At 37.9% G+C, this 13,204-nt stretch overlaps 1 protein-coding gene across 14 annotated transcripts in view; it reads right to left on the bottom strand.

Annotated features, from left to right (window-relative positions):
* PHF20L1 (PHD finger protein 20 like 1) overlaps nt 1-12,853 on the bottom strand; it is a 79,363-nt gene extending 66,510 nt beyond the window's left edge. For 10 of the 14 annotated variants that reach the window (XR_011070668.1, XR_011070667.1, XM_068525424.1 and 7 more), the window contains exons 1-2: nt 12,577-12,853; nt 10,303-10,422 (exon numbers count right to left, since the gene is read on the bottom strand). Coding sequence is in view for 12 of the 14 variants with exons in the window: in XM_068525424.1 (XP_068381525.1) it covers nt 10,303-10,385 (83 nt within the window). In the remaining 2 variants the exon portion in view is untranslated. Of the gene's footprint in view, nt 1-6,640; nt 6,785-10,302; nt 10,423-11,190; nt 11,261-12,576 lie in introns of those variants that run through there. The other 4 variants (XM_068525425.1, XM_068525426.1, XM_068525427.1 and 1 more) reach the window with 4 other exon arrangements.
* Nucleotides 12,854-13,204: the final 351 nt, after the last annotated feature.

The following is a 13,204-nucleotide window of genomic DNA, read 5'->3' as shown; positions in this document are numbered from 1 at the left end:
CCACTGTCTTCCCTATTATAATCCCACTTTGAAATGCTTGCACTGTTTAAATGAGATTTACTTGTATAGAAATTAAGGGACTGCCTCCATTGCTCTGGGCCTACCTTGCCCTCATATGTCTTTTGCACTTGAATCTTAGAGAGCACAGTTTACTCTGAGCAAACTTAGCAAGAAAAATAATCCACCCTAAATTGTTTATTAGGTTTAATGGAAACAAGTAGCATTCAGAAACACTGAGAAGTCTTTACAATGATTCTTGCTGAATTTAACAGAATTCTCATACATGCAATTCTACTACTGTAATCTCTCAATTGATTTCTTAGGACTCTTTCTGAATCAGTGTGGTCAAAATCCTCTAATGGTCAAGTTCAACTGTAACAACAGAGTAGAGCAAGACCATTACCAAAAACGAAAATAATTTTCACCTTCTCTGAACTCTTGTAACTCTTTATTGCCTCATCTAATACCAGCATTTTAACACCGTCACTGGTGCCTCCCACTTACACAAGATAGTTCAGAGAATCAAGATTTACGGATTCTGAACTAAACCTGTAACCCAATAAGAACCAGATACTGACCAAAGAGGTTAGCTACACACTGAATATACTGTATTGGTTCCCTGTAACATCAACTCTTTTGTGTTGTCAAAACACAAAGAGAAGTGAGAAACCTAAAATGGGAATTACCATTACAGATGAATAATTACTATACTGGCTCACCGGTGTTAACTGTTTTACATGGGCAGATCCTGACTGACAGCTAGATCAGGAAACATGATCCCCTGAGGCTATATGAAAAAAACACTTTGGTGTAGATGTGTATGAGTATTCTCTTGAGAGAGGGGTTCCCAACTTTAATCAGATTTCAAAGGGTTCCATGATCAAAAAAAAAAAAATTCTCTGGAAGGCAAGATCATCTGTTAACACTGAAAACTATAGGTGTCCCACTCTCCTTGGAAGGAAGAAAGAAATGATGGGCATGCAGCTATGTCAGAACTACAATATGACAGATTAAAAAAAAAAAAACTTTTATATTCAATGCAGTAACAGTAAAACAATTAAACATGATTTGAATTTAGAGAACTCAATCTGATTTACCTAGTTTGATACATCTAGATTTTTACCTGTACTGATAGAGAACATCAACCATGAGGAAATGATAAGGGAAATTCCTTGATACACTGATGGCCTACAATCTCCTACACTTAAGCCAAAGGACATGGTTGCTAACTACTCGTTGATAGGTTACAACCCCCTGAGCAAGGCCAGACTTTATCAAACGTCCCAAAAACCATCAGAATTCACTCTGAGATTTAACTAATCATTTGAATAAGTGCTGTATAAATCAAAAAGGCAATTAACCCAATAAATTATTCAAATTATGTATTTTAAATAATAGTCCTGTTCTTGTTTATATTGGTAAGACAATAAAATTTCTAATTTATATAAATTTAAAAACTGACAGTTCCTCATCCATTTCATTTAACTCAACACTGAGTCTCTAATTCACCGTATGTCAAGACACTAAACTAGGAATAAAGCTACAAATACAAATAACAATCAACAAACTCAGATTCAGCAGGGAGGGGAGAGAAAAAGGGAATCAATAAGCTAATACAATTACAATATAGCACATAGAAGGAGTACCTAAATTAGATGTTCTCTTGGATAAAGCAGTTCTTCGATTTTTAAAGGATGAAATACACTTAAAATACGACTTAAACATAATGTAAATGTTAGCAGAATCTTTGGGAGTTAGAATTCACAATTCACAACAGTCTTGTTGGTAAGAATTACATAAGCAAGAAACTCTAACATGGTATCATGAAAAATGACTAAGACATATTGCAAGAGATAGAAATAGAGACCTTTCTTACATACAATTGTCAGGAAGAGGATTATTTGCCAAATAATAAAAATTAATGGAGAATGAAGTCCAAAGCAAACATAATATTCCTATAACCTACTAACCTTTTAAAATTTTTAGCTTCCTGGAAATACTTTAAATTTACATTATGCTTTGTAATTTTCAAGTGTTTTCTCACCATTCACTCTCTACAACAATGTCACCTACTATTACAGTATTTTTAGATGATGTGCTTGTAGGTATTGCATGTTAATTTGTTTCACACTTGAGGAACAGACTGAAAACAGAACCCTTTTGATTAATTCAAACCTGATGTTCCAAAATAAAGTATAAATCCAAAGAATCTATTAATAGAATTTCAAGAACATTCAGAGGATGGTTATATATGTCAAAATCACATCTTTTACAACACTGAATTCTAAGGATCTCAGTGCATTATCCCTCAGGTCCTCTTTTCAGACCCATTCATCCCCAGGACCCATGTTCAACACAAGCAGCCAGACCACCCTGCTTCCTACCTGTCCATAATCTTTGCAGCAAAGAATGGGTAAGATCAGAGTTAGCTACGTATTCTGCTTCAGTAACTCGGAGCAGCCACCTTTCAAATTAAGGTTTCATTTCAAATCACTGGATTTATTTAAACTCCTGTTCCTCTCTACCTCCTTGCCACACCTACATTCGTTATACCATCAGTGCTGACCAAATCAAAATGCCCACCCCACAGCCTTTATGCTCATTACCATCTCCTGCCGTAAGAATCAATTAGACTATCAAAAATTCCTTTCCCACTCCACCAAAACCGCCACCAGTATTCTACTCAAAGTTTATGTACTTCATACAATTTGTTCAGGCCAACATAACCATTCTTCGTTATTTAATTCTGTTACAAAACTCCAAACTCTAGCAAGTTGCAGCCCACCCAGTTTCTATTTCTTAATATTTAGCATTTAAAAATTATTTTAATACTACAGATAGTCATATATGCTTATACACCTATGATTAAAGTTTTAAGAATTTACACTGACTGACTCCTCTCCCATTAGATTCTACTTTCTTAGAATAACTAATATTCATGCTATTATTATTACTAAAGCTAACGTTTATTAAGTGCCTACCATGTGGCAGAAAACATGAAAAGCTCTAAATGTGCACTGTCTTGCTCATCCTCAAAGAACCCTTTGAGTTAGGTACTACTACTGTTCCCAGTTATTTAAGGAGGTCATAGAGGCTCTGAAAGTCAAGTAATTTTCTCAAGTCGAAACAGTGGTGGATCCCTGAATGGAGGTTTGTCTATCTCTTAAAAAATGTGCTTTTGATCATTATATATTCTGCATCTTACAACTAATCATTTTCAGCTCTTGTAAAACTTACGGCAGTATTTCAAATATAGGGGGCTCTTTATCAAGAGGTACTGAAAACAAAAACAATATAAAATCAAGTTATCTGTTTATTTTTTCTTGCAACTTTACTCTTCTGCTTCTGATACAAAATAAAATGTGTAAAGCTTTTCGTTAGCCCAGAGAGTATGGAAAACAGCTTTTATTATACTGTACAAAATAAACATCCCCCCTCCCTTGTGTAATTCATAATAGTTTGACAAGTATCATTTTATGCTTAGTTTTCAACCAGTAAGTCACAATTCATTTGCAGTAGTGTTCTGCAATGGTAACCAGATTTCAGAATATCCCCAAAACTTTTGGGTTCATTCTTTACCAACCCACCAAAATTCAATGAACTTTGCTGGGCACCTTTTATGAGTAAAAGGGGCTAGGCCTTGTATATAATTCATTTCACATCAGTAGCTTATTCTTCAGTACTTTACCTACCCATGATGTACTAGAAACGTATTCATTTTTAATTGAGGAGGGTTGGTTTTTTGGCACTGAGAAAACAGACTTTTAAGACACACTGAATATTAAATATCCACATTCTTTCTTCAATTTTATTGCAACAATTCTCTCCAAGTTGTGTTAACTTTAATGACTGAAATAACATAATACTTACATACCAGTTTCTAATTTAATAAGAAGAAAAATTTTATCTACTGATTAATGATCTGCAGGAGGTGGTAGGAGGAACGGTCAATAGTTCTTCAATACAAAGTCATATAAAAATACTAAAACACTGAAACCCTTATGAAGAATAGCAAAACTAAGCTGCTTTTTCAATACCATGTTAATTTCTTTTAAGAAATTATACTACCAATTTTTAAAACTTAAGGCTAGTATTCTCTCCCTCAGTTAAAAAAATCATTTAAAAATAAAATTAAAAACCCTTAAGCATCTGCAGATACAGTTCTGTCTACTCAGTGAAACCAGAATTGCAAAACATTCTTTTTAGTAAAATTGATTACCACCACAGATAAATTATTTCCTAATTATTGGCTTTAATCAATTACTCATCACAAAACAAAGCATTACATAATGTGATAAGACAAGTGTAAAATCTCGCAACACGTAATAATATTCAGCAGGAAAAATGTAACAAATAGGGAACTGATTGTGTGTGACAGATGATGATCGAACTTCAACCAAATATCAGATAAGCAAATAAAACTGTCTTCTCTCTTGATCCAACCCTTGTCATTACATGAATGCACACAAAGCACAGAACAATAAAAGTCAATCCATGATTAACCGTAACCACAGGTAGCCTTTTTTTTTTTTTTTTTTAATAAAGCAACAAGGGCCTAAACCTTAACAACTATCCAGCCAGATAGCGCTTGGGACTACAGAAAGAGGAGAAGCAAGAAAACGGACGCACATCAAAGTACGCGCAGCTCAATATATTCTGTTCTACTGAAAAATAACAAAAAAGGATTTTTGGATCATGCATCACTTTGTCCATACTTACATTTTACTTCCTCCAACTAACATAAACAGTTAAAACAGACTATAATATCAAAAAATAATCCTGGATATTTCCACTGCTGTCCGCCTCAAAAACTGTATCTTCAGGTTAACAATTCTGTATGGTCTAGACAGGTGGTTCTCGTATGCGGTCCCTAGACCAGCAGCATCGGCCTCATGTGGAGACCTGTTAGAATGCACATTATCGTCCCCACCTCAGACCTACTAAATTAGGAGCTTGTAGCTGTTGGGCCCACCAATCTGTGCCTGACAAACCCTTCAGGTGATTCTTATACAGGCTCATGTTTAAGAACTACTCTTTCAGACTTCACCTGAATCACTTTCAAAACTGTAGGATCAATGAACGTTGTAAGAGAACCAATTTGTTAGTGAATGGGTCCTACACAGAATGTTAGTGAGTTAAAGTACTAAAGCCAATAGTTATGATTCTAAGTAATTTCAAAATTAAACAGTTAATGAGAAAGCATTTAAATGATGGGAGAGCAGGATGTAGAAAGAGTAACTACCTGCCCAATACCACTATACTACAAATAACTTCAAACCTCTATATTTTTGTTCCCAATTATATTCACCTTTCTCCACCTTTTTCAATACATTTTCTCTTCTTCTAGAGACCAGCAGTTTTGGGCAAACTACATTGGACTTCTAGTCCTTGCCTACTTTACTTCTGCCTCAAGCCATTATTTACCTATCTAAAAGTGAGATTAAAAAACCTGTCACCCCTGAATAGGTGAAAAGTAGATAAAAGAGCTTGGGTTTCTAGTTCAAGGGATCTGAGAGATCACTGAATATGTCACACCTTCACTTTAAGGACATTAAAGCAGAGAAGTAAGTCTCCAAAGTCCCACAGTCCATGGCAGAACAGCACCTAGAACCCACATTTTCTGACTGTAGTTAAATTTACTTTTTTCAATATTCCTTTTCTCTTGCCTTTCAAGAAAACCAGGATAAGCAAAAAATTTGAGCAGAAAAGAAAAAGCTCGATTAAAAAAAAACATGAATCAACATAATGAAAGGAAGACTATTAGAGAAAGAACAATAAGAACAAAGCAGGTGTGTTTCAAAATAAATATGTCTACTCCTATTTCTAATCTTGCTTTCAACATTTTTTTGTGGGGGGGAGAAGGGGAGGAGAAGGGAGAACTTTATCTTTAAAAGTTCATGGAGTTTTCTTTTGTGGAAATTTTAAAAATTAAAGTACTAAAATGTTTGTACACTGGTGCAGACCTGTTTGATGATTATTAAACTGAGGGTTCACTTAGATCTTAGGATTCAAAACTTGTGACTTTCTGAATGTAAAGAATCTCAGAATTTAAAAACAAGTCCTATGAATTTCAATTTGAAATTCTCTACAGGCAGGGTCCTTAATCTGGAGTCCACGGGTAAGTTTTCTACCACCACCCATAATATATATTACTCAGTTATTTTGGTACATAAACACGATTGTACATTTTTCTGAGTCTACAGCTGAAATTAGGTTTTCAAAGGTGGTAACTCAAAATTAGAATCAATACTTTCCAAGTACAAAGAGATTTAGGAAAGGTCAACATACAAAAGGACAAATTTTATTTATATTAGCAAAATAATATTTTTAAAGTATTCGCCTATCATTTCTACAAATTCCAAACTCACCTAATGTAATTTAAATGTGTTTTCAGTTTTTAAATTTGATCTACATACTACTTTTCAGGAGCACACTTCTGTTCCAAATACAGATCACACAACTTATCTCTACTAGTGTTCTCCTTTGAATAGCAAATCCAATCAGTAAAAGACAATCCCTTTTAATTCAGACAATACGTAATTTTATTTAAATTAGAAAGTATTTGTACTTCCTACAATCTAAATTTCTTCGATTTTCCGACTCTACTAAAATTCTGTTCATGAACATTTTAAAAACTCACATTTGCAAATGTTCCATACAGTTCAAAAAACTCCAAATGTGTGGAAACAGCATTTGTCAATTCAAATTTATACTGTTCTATCAAACTCTGTACTTGCAGACATCGCCACATTTTTTTTATCTTTCATTTTCCTTTCCTTTAGATCTAGAAGAGAATTACATAGAAATATTCCAATAAAGGTCGGACGAGCGTAACTCATCTGAATATTTTAAAATGACTTAATAATTTCAAGTTGAAGAGTAACACCAGAGCATATTACTTTATTTGTTTTGTTTTCACAACTAAAACTTGCTATAGAGTATTTTAATTTCAGTCAAAAAGTTAAATCAGTAGTCAAAACTGGTTTATCACATTTTTTTACTGAATAATGTTCAGAATGATTAGATACTTTAACATTTTTAAGGGTGCTTTCTAAATTATAAAACTCTGCAAAAACAAAGATTTTATTATCACCTCAAAAAGAAGGTTTTATAGCACGTTGCAATGACATGATATTCCTTCTGTATTCCAGGCCATTCTCACGTCAACACTAAGGCTACATTTAAAAACTTATACACTTGAGTCTTCAGATCCCCAAAGATATATTTTTGAACTCTCCCTCCTCCCTTGCATTTACTTCAGTGCTTTATAATTATGTATTATTTTATATAGTTTGAAGCAAGTTTAAATACATTATTTTATTTGATCCTTAAAATAATTCTGTAAGTAAAAATCAGTAACACTGCTTGCATTTTACTGCTAAGCCAACCAAGTTCAAGGACTTAACTCATATTTACAGGATCAGAAAGTGGCAGTCTGAATTTGAACCTGCCTCTTTCCTCTTTAGAATCCACTGATAGTGTCTCAAATATAACTTCAACTCTGAACTTTCTCTTTCCCCAAACACATTCCTGTATCAACGACCTGTATTTATTTTCATTCTTATGATGTTACTGCATTCAAGAAATTATAAAGCTAATATGTCCAGGTTTGGATATACAGAGGCTGCGGTGGCATATATGAGGGAGATAAGACAGAAAATGGTTGATTGTGTTAGCTGTGAACATTAACACATTAAAAGTCTTTTCAAAGACTTTTAAATTAAAAGACTGTTGAGAAAGACATTAAAATGTTTTGAGTAAAACTACAAATTTTTTAAAAATTAAAGCAACCCACATTTCTCAGTAGGAGTTAGGTTTAGTCCATAGAGAAGAGATCCAGGTATCAAAAACCACACACTGGAACAGAAGGCGACTGGCCTCTCACTGGCTTCTCAGGGCCTGCATTCATTAGTATTGGTAAATAATCAAATCACCAGGGTTTTCCAATGTAGCTGGAAAATTACTTTGAAAGCAAGAAGTAATAAACTGCTACTTAAAAATGTGGAGTGTATTTTTGAGGATGAGGTATCTTTCTGAACTTTAAAGAATATGTGATATGGTTTGCTCAAGGAATAATAATATACTTTCCCCTAAAAAAATAGGTTGAGTCTTCCTCTTAAATCAAATCTACCCCAAACCTAAATGTGGGAGCTTAACTTTAATTTCTGCCCACTAAATTTAGAGTTTATCCTTTTATTTCTAGAGCACATACTAAAAAATATTTTCTTTTTTTTAATATAGGACAAACCTTCTACATATAAGACAAATTGGCATTCAGGTGCCCTACTATCACAACTTTCCCTCCGTACTTCTCTTTAAAAGCTAATGTATCAACGTATAAGTCATTTTCTTAGTAACAGCTACACTCCTTATTATAAATGTCTTACGTACAAAGAGAGTAAGTAATATTTGCATTTCTGCCTGTCCCTCCCCGTCCAATGCCTATAATTCAAAAGACATTTATGGAATAGTATTGAGTAGGGCCTCAATACTATTCCAACTGAATGAATAAACGTGGAAGACTAAGCACTCAATATGGATGCAACCCAAAGAGAATATGAAAGAAAGTAGAGAGGGAGGGATGAAAGATGGAAGGAAATTAGTTCAGTATATTTTCAGTGATTAACTGTTTTGCTCTCATAAGAATATCAAAGTCTCTCAACACTTAAATAATCCTTCTCTATTTTTACATGCTATTACAGCAAAAATTTGTGGAATTTATAGGGGATACAGAATGGCCCTTAACAAAAGAACCAATATAAAGAATAAAGTTTATCTCATTTAAAAATAACATCTGTTAAGAGCACCATGTCTCAAAGAACTTCTTTTGTGCCCCATATAAAATTCAATACATCTTAGCAGTTAATTAGCTGTCCTACAGTAAAGTACTTTACTTTCAATAGTGTGTCCCTTCAGAGCAAAAAGCTTCTTTTGGTCAAAATCAGAACCAAAGAGAGCCAATTACTGACTAAAAGAGCATCTTTCATTGTATGGTCTAATGCAGTGGCTCTCAATCAGGAGCACATAAGCCCTCCACCCCCCAAAAAAAACATTCGGCAACATCTGGAGACACTGTTTACCATCATAACTCATCATAGGGACGCTACTGCCTGGCTCCCAGGTGCTTTCCAAGCCCCTCCTGAGAACACTGTGTACGTTCTCCAGCTGAGGAGAGTAATTAAGCCCCTTAAAAAGGAGCACTCACTGAGATGCAGCTTGGAGACATGAGGCCAAATAACTGTGCTTTCCCACCTCAAACTACAGATTCAAACTGTCCCAAGCAGACCCCATTAAGCTGGGGGTCACGGACGTTTGCAGAGTTCCAACACCTTTGTTTTTGCTAATAGACAAAAACCCCAGGCTGGTCTAAAGTCAAATATCATGACTAATCAAGATTTCTCTGCCTGCCATTGCCAACTCAGGAAGTTGACTTAATACAAATCAATCAAAGACAAATCTACAAAATGCCCACTACATTTGAAAGGGAGTTGTAGTGAAAAGAAAATGTCAAAAAGGCTGGTAAAGTTGTTGAACTGCTAGACCCCTCATCAAATAAATGGGCTTCAAGAGGAACTGAGGCTGAACCAGGAGACAGCCACCCAGAGAGCAGAACTAGAGGCCAGCTAACCGGAATGAGGAAGGCATTCCCTAGGAGAAAGGGGGAATTCTTATTCCTACTGCAGTCCAGTGATCCTGGTGTGTGCTATTTCCCCTTCTCTCCTTTCCAGGTGGTGATTTTATCCTAGGTAACCAATTCCTCCTATACCATTATATGTAGGGGTATGTTGGAGGTGTCTGAATTCACCCCTTATCATAGATGGCCGGTATAGGAGAAGAAATAATAGAAGGCCTGAAAGGATTACTCATTTAAAACTGGAAACAGTAACAACCTGCCTTCAGGTCAGTGCACTCTGGGGAAGGAGGAGGTAAACTGGGTTTTGGTTTTAGGTGGAATAGTGAATGACAGCTATGCTAACCATCAACATATTCTGTAGTTTGAAAGACCACCTCTGACACAGGCCAAAAAAAGTAGATTTGCATCAAGTTTTATCCAAAACTTGGGAATCTGGTTATCTGGATTAATCTTCTCCCTCCTACCACCCACAGAGCTCATATTAAGTACAAAAGAGTACTGATAACTGCAAAATCTGAAGAGCAGGAAAACTAAAAAAACAATGTATATGTTTATTCAAAATGCGAACAAGTTAATGTTTCTGCCACTGTCAGAAGAAGAGCAATTAACCAGCCCATGTAAAACTACAGATATCATGCTTTAGGTCAAGGGCTCCATATTTTCCATACCATTTTTGTAAGTAGTCCAGTGCCTCCAAACGAGCACCAATCTCAAAAGTGATTCCAGGACGATTTGGGGGCTTTTTACTCATCTTGAGATCCTGTTCTTCGGGATTCTCTTTTCACTACCTCAAGAGAAAAAAAAAAAAAGTTAGATTCTGATGCATAAAAGGCACAAGGGATTAAACAGAATTTTTTAAACATTACATGAGAAGTTAAAGTAACTGCCAAATTTTTAAGAAATTTGAATGATGATTACCAATATCTCTAGGTAAAGTACTGTACAACTTGCAGGCAATCTTAACAATGAATTAAGAAAAGGGACATTAGAAAGCTAACTACTTTAAAAGAATGAATAGATGGGGATTAAAACTAACTAATGGCTAAAATGCTTTAAATTTTAACTCGAAAACACCCAAGAAAATTCTTCAGGATAACAGATGAGAATGTTTTTCTGTCTTTGAAAACTCAGTACAATTGAGTGTCCTGGCATATGGCTACTGAAATTCTTAAGAGAACAAATTAATCAAGTTTTTCAACAAATATTTATTGAGTGCCTTGTAACATAAAACACCTGATAGCACACTAAAGAACACAATGATGGAAGAAACAGTAGACACACTCTTCCAGTGCAGATTTAGTAATTCCTCTTGTGATTAGGATTTTTCATTACCTATGATCTCCCACCTTGGTAGCACATGATTCAATAATTTTAATTAAACATATAAACTTGCAGAGGAAATTTCTTTCTTTTTCTTCACATTCAACACGCAACAATGGTACATACGTTTCTTAACTCTGAGAATTTATTTCTACTATATTTCAACACAGACAGTACCCACACTGACAATAAAAATGATTGTACGTTCAAACAAACAAAAAACTACAAAGGAATACCTATTCCTCTCTAGACCACGGACATGTGGAATATTCACAATCCTCTTGGCCAGTGGCGACCCAGCACACTTGAGGTAGCCTCTTTTTCACTAACTAGCACCTGAGGAATATGAATGCATTTTGCAACAGCCCAACCAAAATATAATATTTAATCAGGAATGGAAACCTACTGGGGGAGAGGAGAAATCTCTAAAACCGTTTTGAAATTTAGAATTACTAATATGACTATGCTCCCTCCCAATTTAAAAAAGAAAACACACAACTGTGCCATGTTTTTTCAATGGTTTTGCCACAATTCAAAAGGGACAAAACAGCAAGAATAAAAACCAACTGCCCTTTCCTCTTAGAAAGAATCTGCTAAGTAAGGGAAAATACTTGCCATATATGCCAAATACAACAATACGTGTCATAAAAATACGTAAAATCAAACTTAAATACTCATGGGGGGTGGGCGGGGGGGAGATATCCTCCTGCCTGCCCTGGCAGCAGCAAAGATTAATGCATTAAAGTTAACAGTAGGCTCAGCCAGAGGGCGTTTGGTGCATAAGAAACAGTAGTATGAATATTTTTAAGAGCGGTCTGGTCAGTGTGCAACATACAAGGCAGTTACTTGTAGAAATGTAATCCACCTTTTCTGCTGCTCTTCACAGGCAGAACTTAGTAAGGGGTAATTGACAAGTTACACTAACATTTTCTAGGATCAAACTTAGAACCCACAAGAAGTGACAAAGTTAATACATATAATTCCCCCCCAGTGACACCGCGGGATGAGGTGCCAGAAAAGGAAAGATTTCCTTCTTCTTGGGTGGAGAGGGGCAGATGGGGAGGGATCTGAATTAAGGAAAAGTAAGACCAAGTAAACAGTCTATTGGGGGAGGGGGGTAAAACCTGAAGCAGAAAGAGAAAGGGGGACGGAGAGAACGGAGAGGAATAAAACCTGGGAAGGAAAACGAACAAGAAAGCAAAATTATATAAGGGTGGTGAAACCTGAGGACCGGACAAACGGGAAGGAAGAGTAAATCAGCAAGAAGATACAACCCTGGGAAAGTGAAGCAATGGTCAGAGAATGGCCGCGGGGCCAAAAATACGGTGGGGGGAGGTGATGCGGGGCGGGAGGGGGCTGACCAGAGACAGACAGGAAAGGCTCAGACCGGGCGGCCAGGGTGAAGGAGACGCCTCCAGGTTTGACAGCCGTCCGGCCCTCGGCAGGGGGGCGTAGGAAGGGAGGGGGAGAGGGAGCGGCGGCGCCCAGACAATAGGGGCGGCAAGTTACGGAGAGGGACGCGGGAGGGGAGCGGGCCAGAGACAGACACCAGCGCTGGGGTGTCCCGGGCGGCCAGGCGGGGGCCAGGCGGCCTCCAGGCCCTGGGCGCCGCCGCCTCTTACCGACTCGGCCTCCTCTTTGCACAGTTGCCGGGCTGTCCGGGGCCGAGCCGGGGCGCGAACAGGACGGCCAGCCCGGGACTCCGCCTCCGCCTCCTCCCAGGCAGCGGTCGGGGAGGGAGCAGGAGCGGAGCGGAGCGGAGCGAGCTGGGGCCGCAGCGCGGGGTCGGGCCCGAGGTCGCGCGGGAGGGAGCAGGTCCGAGCCCTCAAGCCCGCTCCGTGTCCGCTGCCATCGCCTCCTCCGCCACCGGCCAGCCCTGACGCGACGCCGGCCCAGACGACGTCAGCCGCCCGCGACGAACCGGAAGCGGGCCTGGTCGCGTCACGTGACGCGAGAGGGTTGGGCCCGGGCCGTGCGGCCGATTGGAGGGCCGCCCTGGGAGGCGGGGCTTTGCGGCAGTTGGCTGACAGCTGGCGGGAGGGGCCCCGGTTAGCGAAGGAAGGAACGCGGGCCCCGGGACCCCACTGGCAATTGAGAAGTGTTTGACCTTTGGGAGATGAGAACGAAGCCCACTGAATGTCATTGTTGTTGATTTGTTAGGAACCAGGTTCTCAAAACTCCTCAATCCCAGCACCCTGGGCAAACTTTTGTAAAGGCACACTACACGCTTTCTTAGATATCCACCCCATT

This window comes from Eschrichtius robustus, chromosome 17 (genome assembly GCF_028021215.1).
Source record: "Eschrichtius robustus isolate mEscRob2 chromosome 17, mEscRob2.pri, whole genome shotgun sequence".
Taxonomy (NCBI): domain Eukaryota; kingdom Metazoa; phylum Chordata; class Mammalia; order Artiodactyla; family Eschrichtiidae; genus Eschrichtius; species Eschrichtius robustus.
Note: the sequence above shows the minus strand (reverse complement) of the source record. Positions and strands in the feature narration are given on the sequence as shown.